This window comes from Amborella trichopoda, chromosome 10 (genome assembly GCF_054954075.1).
Source record: "Amborella trichopoda isolate Santa Cruz 75 chromosome 10, AtrichopodaSantaCruz75HAP2 v2.0, whole genome shotgun sequence".
In the NCBI taxonomy this organism is placed as follows: Eukaryota; Viridiplantae; Streptophyta; class Magnoliopsida; order Amborellales; family Amborellaceae; genus Amborella; species Amborella trichopoda.
In genome coordinates this window covers 36,838,767-36,853,942 of record NC_142345.1, presented here as the reverse complement: position 1 = coordinate 36,853,942, position 15,176 = coordinate 36,838,767, and the positions used below count along the sequence as shown (strand labels likewise).

The window sequence follows — 15,176 nt, the reverse complement described above, 5'->3', positions numbered from 1 at the left end:
CAGGAACAGGGGTGCTAGTATCAAGCTTGAAACCCCAATAAAAAACACCCTTATCCCTAGCTCTTATACCACAAGAATGAAACCAACCACCAACTATGGAGATCATAGAATCAGTAGGAATTGAGTCCATTTTGCCATTGTCAAGACTCAAGCTCCTACCCCAACAAAGAACCTTTGAAGTAGATTCCATTAAAACACCACAAACATGAAATCCACCTGCTGAAATGGTCTAAACCTCAAATTCGTTGGAATCAAGCTTGTAACCGCACTCCCAGTCTCATCTCCCCAACATAAAGCAATCTCATTCTCTTTAAAAAGACCACAATTGAACACTGAACCAGCTGTGATTGACCTCAAATCACCTTGAATATCATGAGTTGCAATCATGTTAGAGCCCCAACAATCCACTATGGAGCTCCTTTCCAACTTGCAACTGAAGCTTAAATTCAAGAATTCAAAGCTTTGTAAGCTTGAGATTGAGTTACCATTGAGAATAGGAGATGGGTTTTCTCTCAAAGCACATAAATGGTAGTCACCTGTAGATCTCAGAGCAATGAGGAAGAAGATTAGTGATAGAAGAAGAGAGAGGAAGGTGGCGCACGAAGGAAGAGGGAAGAGAGAGAGACGAGGTAGAGAGAGATTAAGAGATTGTGGGTTTTTTAGATCGGTGGGTTGGAGCTGCAACTGGGTAATGAGGATTATGAGGTTTTCTAGAGAGAGAGGAGATAGACGATGCAGAGAGGAAACTTCAACTTTGGGTATTAGAGAGAGAAATGGAATTTTTAGATATAAACAGAGGGAAGGTGATTTGAAAGAGAGAGTGGTGATTTGAGAGAAACGTGAGAGGTAAAGTGGGTGTCATTTTATTTTATTTTTTGGTCAAATATTTATGGTCAAAGAGATCCGAGAGTTGTAAGATGGAAAAAATACAAACATTTTATTTACTAGTAATATTTTCAAATATTGAGTCTCAAGAGATATATATAAGTAAAAAGTAAAAGATAAAAGAAATGTTTGTATAAGGTGCACATCAAGTGTATACATTATACCGTACCTTTGTATAAGGTGCACACATTCATGGTGACGTTTGTATAAGGTGCACACATTATACATGACCTTTAAATTTTGACAAAATATGTAATTTTGGTGTCGAAAATTTCAAAGATGTCTTGAAAAACTTTTCACATTTAATTATAAAATTTAAAACTCAAAAAATAGTATAAATCAAGTAGATCTACAAATACATAAAAATCTTGAAAATGGACGGTCTAGACAATATACATGAGATAAACCTTTTTTGTTCTTTAAAATACTTTTTTTTTCCTTCCACATCCATACATCTCGAGGTCGAGATGATTAATTACGGGGTTTTTCACCATTAAAACAACCTTTTTTGTTGGACATTTGAGACACTTTTTTTTTCTGCCGTTTAAGGTTGCAACCTTATGTAAATTCTTTTCTTCTTAAATTCAAACTTCTAAGACCGATACAGTTCAAGCAGACATATAAACAGTTTAAAATCTTAAAAATGGACGGTCCAAATAATTTATTATAAGATGCACTATTTTTAAGACTTGAAAAAAAAAATAAAAGATAAAAACTCTTCATATCTATACATCTCGAAGTCGAGATAATCAATTAGAAGGTTTTCTAACTTCGGAACAATTCCTTTCTACTCGAGTTTAGAGGTGAACCTTACTTCTATAGTATAAGGTTGTAACCTTATATAAATTCATTCCATAATTTCACTATGGCGCGGAGCGACTTTTTTGAAATCTTAAAATTAATTTTCTTCTGAAGTTAATATTGGGGTGACACTGAAAATTAATCACAAAAAACTTGTCTTTTAGGCACCCCACCAGACCAATTAATATTTTCCCCCATCTAAATGGTCCATGTTATGATGGACTACATAGAAACTTATAATACCCATTTAAATTATGAGTTGTAACGTATTAGCCACAAATAATGTAATTGAGACCATCTTTTGTTCATGGAGCCTAAAACCAAGGCAAGCAAATCCATGCCAACCACCTTATCAATGGCCTCATGCCAAATATTTTTCTTGAAACCGATCTCATTATAATGCATTCGAAATGCGGTTCCAACAAAGAAGCACAACAAATATTCGAAAAGATGCCCCACAGAAAAATGCACTCATGGAATCCCTTGATGCCGCGCCTGTTCGAGTGCATAGTGGGATCGAGCCCTGCAAATTTTTTTTTAGAGTATCTAAATTTAGTATTTCAACCTGATCATTTCTGGTGCCCATGCTCATTCAAGGCCTGCACGGGCCTAAGAGCTCGATTCGAAGGTGAGAAGCTCCACAACCATGTGATAACAATGGGTTATGACAGCCATTTAATTGTCGGCTGTGTGATCTTGGATATGTATGCAAAGTGTGAGAGAGTAGGTGATGCCGAGAAAGTGCCATGATCGCTGGCTATGATAGAGCAAAGGGAAGGAGTGGTGACTGATAGCATGACTATGCCAAGTGTTTTGGGTGCATGTGGGCATGAAGGCGACCTCTTGCGAGGCAAGGCGATCCACTCTTGGGTGAGCAAAAATGGATATTTCTCAAACTTCGTAGTAGCAAATGTTTTGATCAACATGAACTCCATATGTGGATTTCTCGATGGTGCGAAAGGGGTCTTCTTGGGGGTCACCAAGAAGGCCATGATAGCATGCTATGGATTTCACGGCATGGGTAACGATGCTCTTGCACTTTTCAACAAAATGCAAGCTGTTGGGGTCATGCCAAATTCGCTCACCTTCACAGCAATTCTATCAAACTGTGGCCGCTCAGGTTTAATAATCAAAGAGCAAATAATTTTCAAATCAATGAATTAGGATTATGGCGTGAAGCATGGTGCTGAGCACTTTGCATGCATGGTGCATCCAAGAGGCATTAGAGATGCAAGAAGATGCCTGTTGAGCCTAAAGCGGGCGAATGGGGAGCCTGGCTGAATGCTTGTAGAAATGCATAACAATGTGGAGGTGGGAGACCATGCAGCTCGTTGGCTCTTTGAGTATGAGGGAGCAAACTCCAGCAACTATGTAGTGTTGTCAAGTATCTATGCAGCTGTTGAAAGAAAGCCTGATGTTTCCAATACCAGATCAAGAATGAGGGAGATGGGGCTAACAAAGACAACCAGTTGTAGTTAGATCATACTCCAAGGAATAATGCACAGGTTTTTCCAAGAAGATATTTTGCTTGCTAAGGTGAAGGAAATATATGAGGCATTAAGGAGCCCATCTCAAGTGATGATGATGGTATCATGATAATGAGGATGGTGAAGATATATCATCACCATCATGGATTGTGATGGGGATGACAACACCCCTAGCCTTCGCTGCATATACATACATCAATTCATGCGTCTTCCCTAAATGTATCATACTGTGATAATTAAAGTAACACTATAAAGCTTTTATCCAATGCGAAGATGTCTTACTAAGCTTTCCAAGGGGTGAGCAACACAGTAGCAGCGGACAAAGCCCTGTAGCCCCTTCGGCTAAGCCCCGTAGCCCCTTCATAACGCTATTCTCCAGAAAATTGTAAGTACCATATTTAATTCCTGATAATATATGCACTGCATAACTTAGTAAAAACATGACAATGGTATGTAAGTCTTTTCTTCAATGATACTCTTTTCAAAGCAAAGGATAACAAGCGTTTCCCCCTTTTATGTATATATGTAAGTCGTATAAATTCCATTTTTGAGATGAGATTCTGAAGAAAATGATGGTGCAATACTCAAAACTGAGAATCAGCTAAGAAAGGAAAAAAGTTGGAAGAAAAAGAGTAAAGGACAATAAAATCCTTCACACTTAAGGCATGATAGCGAGCGGGCTTGCCATATTCTTAATTCTAAAGCAAATTTTTCAGTGTATTAGAAACCCAGTATTCATGATCCACCAAAACATGATCTGAGGTCAGTTGAAGAGAAATCAGAGAAATATGAACATATATATATATATATAATACAGCTTTGTTTTTCACTTTTATTTGGGACAAATAAAAGCTTTTAGCATTTTAAAGTTCAGCAATAGTTCTATATATAAATAGTCATAGAAGCTAAATATGCATTTCCATGCTAATGTATCTCTTGCACAAGAAGTTCCCAAACAAGCTCCATTCCCTAATTCTTGAAGACCCCAGAGGACTTAAGCACCCAATCAAATCTCCACTCAGTTTTAAAAAATCATTCGGAATGGTCAAGATGAGTAACATAATGAGAAATAATTTCTTAGCAAGGAAAACACAATTTATAGCTTTGCCATTTCCCAATCATAAATTACAACTTAAACTAAGAAGAGCACACTATTTTATAGGATCTTGTCTGCATTCAGTGGGAATCACCAAGCTCTGCTCCATAACAAGTAATGCATAGTAGTTCACAAATGCCAAATGCACACAAGTCATATTCAACAGCAAATCTCGCCACATTATAAACAATGTTTTATTACACAAGCAACACCAAATGGTTCTCATAGGAGAATTCTGGAAGCTGGCATGCCACAAGCTGTCATATAGTATAAACTATAGATACAATTGGAACTCCCGTGACAACAACTTGAGATGAAAACCCGTTTCCTTGTCATTATAAGTACTTGATAAGAGCCCAGATAACAACAGCCAGAACCACAATGGCAATAACAGATAACATCAAGCACATGCAGGAGCAACCTCCCTTTGTTTTCTTATTCAGGATGGCCAATCTCTTCTGTACCCTCTAGTGAGCTCAAGCAAAATAAAGGGAACGAAATCAGAGACCAAAGGAAATCTATCGAGAGAATCATAATATAACTATCAAAATGGATGAAAATATACTTAGCAAAAGCCAATTGTCATATCAGAAAATAAATAAAACCCACATCCAAGCAGTAACACAAACAAGCACTGCTGGAAGCTGCAAAAAGATATCTAAGAATTAAGAATTAATATATGAAGAGAAAAATAATACCTGCAAGCGAGAACCTGTCATATCCACATGCTCGTCCAAGTTATCCTGCATAGGACGTACCGATCTTTTATTTAGAACTTTGACAAAACTAAACATTCTGATCTTCAAAAAAGAACTTCCGAGGAGAGAGAGAGAGTTTTTTTTTTGTGTGTGGGTGTTTGTTTGTGTGTGTGTGGGGGGAGGACGGGGTTGTATCTTACTATAAGTCTTGTGTGTAGGGTTAATTCCTCATTGACTGCCAATGCAATATGTTTCGTGCTGATTACTGTCTCCTCCAATTTTTCGAGGCCTTCATCTTGTTCTGTATTAGAGATGTGCAAGCAGAAAATGAAAGCAGTGAAGGTAAGGTTAAAATTTCTAATAACGTAATTAAAGCATAAATCTAACTGCAATAAATAGACAAAGAATATGCCTATCATACCCCTCAGGGAACCAGATAACATACAAGCCTCTCAACTACTAAACAGCAACACACTAGACAATATACATGCCTCTCATAATCTGCCTTTGTAGGCCAACAAGGCCGTAATTGTCCAAGCCAGTGGTTCGGTTTATCTCAGCAACAGGTTTACTATCTTGCTCAAGCAAGTTGTTCCTGAAATCACAACCATAAGAAAATTCTTATTTCCCCATGTATTTCAGAACTCAATTACATAGACCAAAATTACCTAGAGATAGTGAAGCATGCTAGCATGTTAAATCAGACAATATTTAGTGATGAAAATAATAAAAACCATAATGCTAATACAATATTTAGTGATGAAAATAATAAAAACCATAATGCTGATACTAACAACAACATCACCAACAATATGATAATCTGTTATAGTGGTGTGTCCGCTTCCACGTAATTCCATGATTCTAACCTGTTACCAAAGTTTGACATGTTCAGGGTAGAAGCCATCTGACTGGCTTTCGATCTGAGATTTACGAACATGTCTTGGCGCCGATGCAGTTCTTTCTCTGTTCTGTAGGCAACAAAAAAATAAAGATGCTATAGTCAGCTTTGAGAATCGTTATCCATCAGATTTCATCTTAGAAATTGCATGTTGCACACTTTTCTGTATCTATAATACATAAAGCATGAGTTTCCTTCGAGAACACGCATCACAAGTTTTTTGCTTAGAAGGCTCGACAGTGTCATTACCACAAAAAAGCAGCTTTGGTGATCTCGCAGGTATATATACCTTCTGATAAAAGGATTCCTCAGTAATTTATATATAATATATTTGATGTAGTAGCTGAACTCATAGACAATTGATTTATTTATTTAATTGAAACGGTGAAATTTGAAAGAAATAAGGTGAACTTTATTAATAACTTTTGTCCCTTCTTCAATATGACATATAGGGAGTAGCTGAGGTCAGCCCACTAGCTGACACCTACAGTAAATGCCCAATGACCCAGATTAAACCCAGCCCAATCCAATGGTCACAATTATATTTCGTATTTTAATTTTAATAAATACAAATCACTTGAAATTTGGAGAATTTACTCTTGAAAAATAGAGGAATCTAGTAAAATATTTAAAAATAATAATTCACAAAAACAAATTAACCAATAGTCTCAAAATTTTCAAGAGTATTTTGATCAATTTATTTTTTGCTAATTATTTTTTAATATTTTAATTAGGTGCACCTTAATGAGAAGAGTGGATGCTCCAAATTTCATATGATTTGGATTCATAGAAAAATAGTAAAATTCAAATATATAATGCAATCATGACCGTCAGATCAGCCCAGATTCAATCTGAGCCATTGGGTTTATACTATTCCATCAGCCTGTGGGCTTATAGGATCCTTTCCCAATATAATATGTACAATACAATACAATATCACTTTGTAATCAATATATATGTAATCCATTTAGCATAAGTTTGTTGGAAGTCCTGTGAAATGACTACCCTGTGCGCGTGTGCAAGCAACCAGTACATTAACTCTCCATGGCAAAGAACTATTTACTCAATCCTAAAGTTTAGAATCCTTTTAAAATTAACATATAGTTATTTTTTGAGCTTTTAAGCATTTAGATCTATTATTGTTTTAAAACTTTGAGCATCATGTGGGTCGGCCCTCCATTTGATCAAATATGGATCGGCTGATATGAAATAAAAAGAAATTATGAAACAAAAATAATAATATAAATGCATAGATTCATCTTTCCTTTGTTTATGTGATTATAAAGGCCATTTTAGGGATTGTCTATAAAGAGACCATTTATTTTTCATACATGGAAATCACAATCATTCCCATTAATTAGATCCCACTCATTAGATGCCAAATTAGATGGCTTGGAGTGAGCTACGAAGTCTGAGAATTTTTACTTTTGAAACTTTATATCTACTCAATGACACTCTTACAACCACCCATTTTGAAATTTAAGGGACAAGAATGATTGTGACCTCCATGTACATAAGATAAATGGTTTCTTTCTAGACAATCCCGTCATTTTAAATAAAAGAAATTCATCTAAATCTGATAAAAAATGGAGCTCAAAAAGAAAAAAAAAAAGTTTCATTCCTTTGATTTGTTTGAGTTGGACTACAAATCTGAAATCCTTCAAAAAGGTGTGATAGAAGGTTACATGAAGAACAAAATACCTCTAACATTACAAAAATAATGGACAAACAAAAGAGAAATAAAAAAAATATTAGATTGGGCATAGGAATAAAAAGGTCAAAAATTTCACCTAGGATTTCATCGATGTGGAATATTTTCATAAATATTCTATACAAATATAATAAAGGAATAAGACCCAAAAAAAACAAATTTCAATAAAATTGGAGAGACTCTTGACCGATTCTGATCACGAATTATGATTCTCATTGGAATCAACATGAAATCAGCGTTGTATAAGACACCAAATATAAATTTAACCATAAAGGAAAAACATTTTCTATCAAGTTGAAACATTAATGCTAAAATAAAAGTTTAAAAAAGTAAATTTTATATGAGGGTACACATACCTGCAAGACTATTAAAAGTTCATGTTATTTCGAACTAACTAGACATAAATAATATTTGTAGAAAAGAAAGTCGATCTAAAAACCTGTAGCACTGAAATTTCGGCAATACATGCGTCCATAGTTGCTCTCTCTCCTCTAAGAAGATAATAGAAGGTTTACGTTGTTGGGGTGTTTTACTAACACATATTGATGCGAACATGGTACTTGAACAGCTGAAAGCATAGGGATATAGCTCCCAGCGATATAGCTCCATTGTCTTCTCAATAGAGGGAGATTTTCATTGTGTTGTTGTACTGTAGGTAACGTAGAGGCAATCACAAAATTCAAAGCCTCCAATCTTCAATAAATTTTATTTTATTTTTTTTAATTAGTTTTCTGTTTTAAAGAAAATTTATCATCTATTCCTGTTTGTTATTCTCTCATGTATTTGAACCAATTAAAAATAGATCTTCCCCTACCCATTTAGTATATTGGTTGGCATAACTACTATCATTTTAAGAAATACAATAATATATATTTTGTCATGCAATAAAACCAAAGTATGAATAAAAAAAATAGTTATATCGCTATGGAGTTCATTATAAATAATTTCTTTTCTTTTCATTATTAATTATAACTTTTAAGATACTATTTTCTTAATATTCTTTGACAAAATTATACTCTCATTTCTCAAATGATACCACTACCAAGGAAAATTTTAAAACCTGGAATAGCCAGGTGAACAGCCTATCTGGGAGACTGGTGTAGGTTGGCAGGTCATCGATTAGTCAATAAAAAAAGATACAACCCAGAACTAGGCCAGTTTCCACATAATCAAATTGTTATGGAGGAAACAAGTGTATATTCCCCAGCTAAGAGATACATATTCAAAAGTCAAGTTTTTTATTTTTGAAAGAATAATATTCCTCTAAGACAATACTATCATACGTGCGAAGTGTGTGCCATTCGCTGGTCTCACAAGATTGGAAATTAATGGCCACAGTTTGGGAAACTTCATTAAAAGTGCACAGAAAGAAAAGAACCTGTAAACTAGACAGATTGAAACTTTTAAGATAAACAAAATAGAGAAATCTATTGCCGCCCACAACAAAAACACCCTAATGAAAGACAACAATGCTCATATTGTTTTTTTTTAAAATCTAAGAATGCACATATTGTTTCAAAAGTTGCAAATGTGACAGTTGACACCAGTGGTTTAAAAAGCGCCGAGTCGGCACGGAACTGGCCGATTCAACTCGAGAATCGATTATCCCGTGCCAATTCTCATTTTGTACCGGAAATTAAGCGTGTCTAGAGGAGAACCGCCGATTCGTAACAATAACTCAGCGATTTCGACCGTTCTCACCATGTCGCTACAGTGACACGGCCATTTTGACCGGTTCTCACAGTTTCCTTAACATTAAAACGTAGCCACGTGTCAACAACAAGCCACCTTCCACATGTCTTGCCGCGTATGAAACATCAACAACTCCATGCCTCTCCCGTGTGGCATCATCTGACAGCAATCACCAGCTCTCTACGTTTTATAGCTGCAATGAGGCTTCAATGACAATGATGTGGGACTAATGTTGAACTCTTATTAAGGTAAAAATTGTAGCGCCATTGTATAAAACATTTTATACAAAGCATTTTACAAATGCTATGACATTGTAGCGCCATTGAACTCTTCGACTAATGTTTATACAAAGCATTTTACAAACACTAGGGTATAGTATAAATGCTAGGGTATGAAATTAACATGGAAGTATCTTATACTTTGTAAAATACTATGACATATGATATGTAATTTAATTTTTTTCTTTTTATTTTGTTTCTTTGAATTTTGACATTGTTAGTTTCTATTTTTAGGTGAAAAATATTTTCTTGAATATTTTTGTAATGTCATAATATTGAAATTTATAAGGGAATTTATTTTTATTTTTTTCTTATAATATGGACGTGTTTTTTAATATTTTTTAAATCATAGTTGTTATAATATTATAGATAATAATTATACATAGATAATCAAATCTTGTAATTGATTTATTAATTTATTTGTATTATAACGTATATAATGCATTATTTTTGTTATAGTAATAAATTAATTCATTTGTATTATTAATTTATTATATTCTATGTATGATTATATACTTCATCCATGATATTTCTATCTTTCTTCTTTGTGTGATGTAATTTAATGGTTAACAATAGTTCATACAGGGAAAGAACATCTCAATATTCAAATATTGATGCAAAAAAATGAAAGTTAGTAATGTAGTACCCTCATTCTTATTGGATTCCTAAAAAACAACAGTTATAATGATTTTTACTATTTTTTTGGATTTTTTTTAAGGTTAAATCCGACCGATTCGGCCGATTCCTGATCCGAAACGCCGATTCACCGATCTAGATGGGTTTTTGGGATGCCTGATCTGGGGCACCGATCCATTTTTTAAACCACTGGTTGAAACGCAAAATAATACAAATCAGTTTGCACTTAACCTATAGCTGAATATTCCAAGCAAAGAGGTAGAAAAGGGACCAGAAAATACGTTTTCTAGCCTAGCTGCATCTGTATTATGCTGACTGATTAAACCAGTGAGATGCTTGTGAAACATCTACAGCTGCTCTAAATCTGGGGGGACGTCACTTTTGGGCCAAGAAGAAATTTATGGATGCTGAGCTTGCCTTCTTTTTCATATCACGAAGCCAACCTCATGTTATTTCCAACTAATAGATTTCTTATAAATTGTTCCTTACAACAGAGTTTCTTTATTTTTATTTTTTTAATTGGAAAGATTGTTACATCTCTATGGCAATGTCCAAGATGTGTTTAGTCACACTGATTTACTTAATTCAGCATGACCTGTTTTTCTTGAAGTTCATATTGTTAGAGCCAAATCAAATCTTGGGTTTTTGTGGACCAACTCTTGGATTAGGCATTAAAGAAATTTGCCTATAGACTTTGTGATTGACCATTAATCTCACCCCAAAACTGATAAATTCATCAACCAACGGCAACTATCCATTGGACAAATACTGGAACAATTAGAGTGATGTGTTTATTTGCTTTGAGTCATAAGTTGGAATGTACAGGTCTGCAGTAGATATCTAACGGCAGAATGCGTTCTGGGTTATCCCCAGAGTAAGTCCCTTCGGATCCTCTTGAAGTTTCCCCACCACCCTAATGCTAACGGTAGAATTTGCCATACAAATGAGGGGCCCAAGGTGCAAGTGTTTATAATTTCAACCTTATGTCGCAACCTACATGCTAGATCCTCCACATAACCCCAGTAAACCACTATTTGAAAGTAGGTCTTGCAAAGATTTATTCTCAAACAAGAAGTAGACACTACCTAATAGCATAAGAAGCATCCTCATATTTTCTGCATAACTGCAGATTAAGAGAGTTGTGAAGTGGACAAACCACGGTTCTAGTGGGATGCTCATTCACTCTTAGTAGAAACAACCAACCACTTGTAGTTGGACTTAGGTTTTGCCAAATTATTGCTATAAACGAGAGGTGAGTAACAGCATTTGGACACTTGATTAAATATCTTCTTGAAATGAGTGTGGGTTAGGCAAATTTCCTCTAGCTGACTGTGTAATCAATTTACGTTGCATTTACCCTTCAACAATTTGAAGTATATTCCTTTCCGATATTGAATGCTTCGTTACTTTTGGATTAAAGCCAATAGGAGAATTGTTTGTTGCCTGTGTTCTACATAGATTCGGATTTTTATCAGGTATTCAAAAAGGTACATCATATCAATTATACACTTATCAAAAAAGGAAGCAGCTTCATCTGCAAGTAAAGTTCTTCCCTCATTGTTCATGAAGCACAAACTCACGAAGTTTACTGATCAACCACATGCCCCCTTCTCATACATCGAATACACAGAATACCAAATCAACTAAATGGCACATGTCCTATTTACAATGCAAGCAAATCTTACATGATCAATAGCAAAAGAAGTTATCACAGATACAATTTCTCACTCCTTCCCAACACAAAGCAAAGTACCACGAATATTCAACGGTGCTATAATTAAAAAAAAATATAAAATTTACAAAGGTCATGGAAAAATATATCATCAAATAAAAGAGAAACTTGGGTAAGGAACATACATGGGTTGCTTACTGGGAAGCTTGGCCAAAAGGGACTCCAAGCTATCAAGTCGAGTCCCAAGAATCGTAATCTTCCTTCGAATCGCTGAGACATGACGCTGTGTTTCAGGGCCTGAGGGGGGCAAAGAGCTCCTCTCTGCAATCCTGGCACCAATATCATCTGCAAGCTTTGACGCTTCATTAAACTCCCTCATCCATGAATCCGAAGGAGAAGCCATTGCTATTGAAATGTACCAGTAAAGATTAGTAGCCCATCAAACCAACTTTATAAAAAGGTTCTAGAAAATTTCTCTAGATGCATGGGACAATGCTCCACTCTATTAGTTAAGTTTGAGTCAAGAAATTAAAATATTCATAATCTGAGTTCATAAAAAGTGAACCCCATTATGAAAATAATACAATTGTTTTCTATGTCATTCTGAGCATCGATAAATAATGGGGGTTTCCTTCAGTATGTGAATTGGGTCCAAGTCCAATTTTCCATGGTAACTACTTTTCATTGTTTGGGGAAAATATAAACAAACCGATTCCTATCTAGGAAATTAATTTCTTCAAGTTTCACCTGATTGATGGGGATGAAATAACGGGGATAATTAGTAAAAAAAGAAACGAAAGAATGAACTTACCCCTATAGGATAAACAAAATTTCTCAACAGAAAAAGTTAAAAACCATATAAGCATACAAAATTGATTATCTGCAAATGTATATATTTTGCGATATGCGTATCAGAATTAAGAAAAAGGATGCAAAGTTTTAAACAAAGTTCCCCGGCTTTTTCTGATCACCAATTGATATCAACACGGTTTCAAATAGCTGAAAAACTTCTCGATTTCACGACGACAACAACATGATCACCATGAAACCACAGATTCAATTCGGTATTTATCGTTGATTCTAAGTAAAACCCCTAACCCTAGGAAACCACAATAACAAGCTGATCAGGTAATCTCAATTACCAGATGCGAAGCTTTCCTTTCTAAAACATAATTCCTTTCCGAAAACAAAGACGAAAATTAATTTGTGCGAGTAATTCATCAAAGAAAGAGTGCAATTCAACAAATATAAAATCCCAGAATATTACAGGACCCGTACCTTGTGGATGATGCCGAGATCGTACAATAATTCTATAAAAATACGTCAATATGTCAAATTCTGGAAATTCTAATAGACACTTAGAGAGAGAAGATGCAAATTGACGACTTTATATAGCGAATTAGGGGGGGCAATGGACGTGGACCCGACTCGGTAACCAGCCGGTACAAGCGTACGGCTCCGGTTATGGGTTTGATATTTAGACCTACGGCTCAGGTTCCAAAACCTGGACCCGAATGGGCTTGGATCCTGGTTTGGTTGGACCCGATCCATACCCGTCAGCTGTTGGGTGTATTAAATATCACATACAATAAGAATTTATAGTCATTTTTAGTTATTAAACAAAAAATTAGATGGCTTAAAATAACGGTGTTATCCATAATAAGAAAATTTTTGCACAGAATCCTAATTTTTCGTATTATTTTATAATAGATCTTCTTTCCGTTCTTTTTTCAAACGACATAAGAAAATCCTTAAAGATTTTACCGTATCTATAATCTCTTATCTCTCTCTCTTATTGACTTTTGATCATAAAAATTAACTCCAATAAATTTTTTTATATCATTTCAACTTATTGACTTTTGATCATAAAAATTAACCCCAATAAATCTTTTTTAAAAAAGGTAAAATAAGGCTACTGAGTTTTTTAGTTTAAATGATATAAAAAGATTTGTTGAGGCTAATTTTTGTGGTCAAAATTCAATAAAAGATGGAGATAAAAGGTAAAGGGTATGGTCAAATCTTCCTTACACCGCTTGAAAAAAAAAAAGAATGAAGGTCTATCATGAAATAATATGAAAAATTAGAGTTCTATATGAAATGAAATAATATGAGAAATTAGAGTTCTATATGAAATTCTCCCCTCCAAATAAATATATGTATATATATATTAATATGATAGTAAATAGGTGAAAAAAAAAAAAACCATAGGCCATGGACCCAAGCAGATCCAAGACCCATCGGGAGAACCTGAAGACCCGATACGTATAGGCACAGGTCGAACTTTTGGATCCAATGGGGCAAGTCTGGATCCAAAACCTCGACCCAAATATATTTGGTCGAGCCGAACTCGACCCATACCTGACTTGTTGCCGCCCCTAAGCTAATGCAATCAGGTGAGAGACAGGGAGACGGTTCAGCGACGGATCCGAACGTAGCATGAGCCAAAAGTAAGGCTTGGGCAGTCGCCTGTTGTATTTTGTGTAATAATTAGCATTCTCACCGCAATAATTAATGCCAAAACATATTCTCCACCCTCAGGAGTATGATGTTCAATTACTCCATGTTTAGGCCTCCAAATTTGTGAAGATATAGCGTCTTTAATCCATAGATTAACTTTAATAAAAAAAATATGTTTTTTGAAGCCTTTAGCATAATTAAAATAAAAGAAATACATCTAAATCCAATAAAAAAAGAGCTTAGAAAGAAAAAGAAAAAAAATCAAATTTCATTCTTTTGATTTGTAACATTTGTTTGAGTTAGATTACAAACATGAAATCCTTCAAAAAAGGTGTGATACCTCTAACATTATAAAAAATAATGGATACACAAAAAGACAAATCAAAAAAATATTAGATTGGGCATAGGAATAAAAAAGCCACAATTTTCACTTAGGAATTCGTTGATTTGGAATAATTTCATAATTATTCTATACAAATATAATAAAGGAATAAAACCCCAAAAACAAACAAATTTCAATAAAATCGGAAAGACTCTTGGCTGATTTTGATCACGATTTACGATTCTCATTGGAATCAACATGAAATCAGCTTTATAAAAGACACCAAATATAAAATTAACCATGAACAAAATACATTTTTCTATCAAGTTAATGCTTTAATGCTAAAATAAAAGGAAAAAAAATGTAATTTTATATGAGGGTACACATACCTGCGAAACTATTAAAAGATCTTATTCCGAACCAGCCAGAAGTAGATAATATTGAAGAAAAGAAAGTCTGTCTAAGAACCTGTAGCACTGAAATTTCGGCAATACATGCGTCCATAGTTGCTCTCTGTGTCTTATGAGAAGATATGTTGTTGGG

The 15,176-nt window shown here is 34.7% G+C and overlaps 1 protein-coding gene across 4 annotated transcripts; it reads right to left on the bottom strand.

Annotated features, from left to right (window-relative positions):
* Window positions 1-4,246: 4,246 nt before the first annotated feature.
* On the bottom strand, window positions 4,247-13,214 carry LOC18427598 (syntaxin-52). 4 transcript variants are annotated; one of them, XR_016042960.1, is made up of 7 exons: window positions 12,997-13,214; window positions 12,040-12,259; window positions 5,834-5,935; window positions 5,389-5,562; window positions 5,168-5,268; window positions 4,968-5,012; window positions 4,247-4,736 (listed from the first exon to the last, which is right to left on the bottom strand). XR_016042960.1 is itself a non-coding variant. In XM_006836647.4 (7 exons), exons 1-7 carry the CDS (start codon window positions 13,073-13,075, stop codon window positions 4,605-4,607), a joined length of 783 nt encoding a protein of 260 aa, XP_006836710.3. In that variant the 5' UTR covers window positions 13,076-13,214; the 3' UTR covers window positions 4,247-4,604. The 4 variants fall into 4 exon arrangements, 2 of the variants coding, with proteins under 2 accessions (XP_006836710.3, XP_088706039.1); XR_016042962.1 differs by having other exon boundaries at window positions 13,133-13,214; XM_006836647.4 differs by having other exon boundaries at window positions 5,459-5,562.
* Window positions 13,215-15,176: the final 1,962 nt, after the last annotated feature.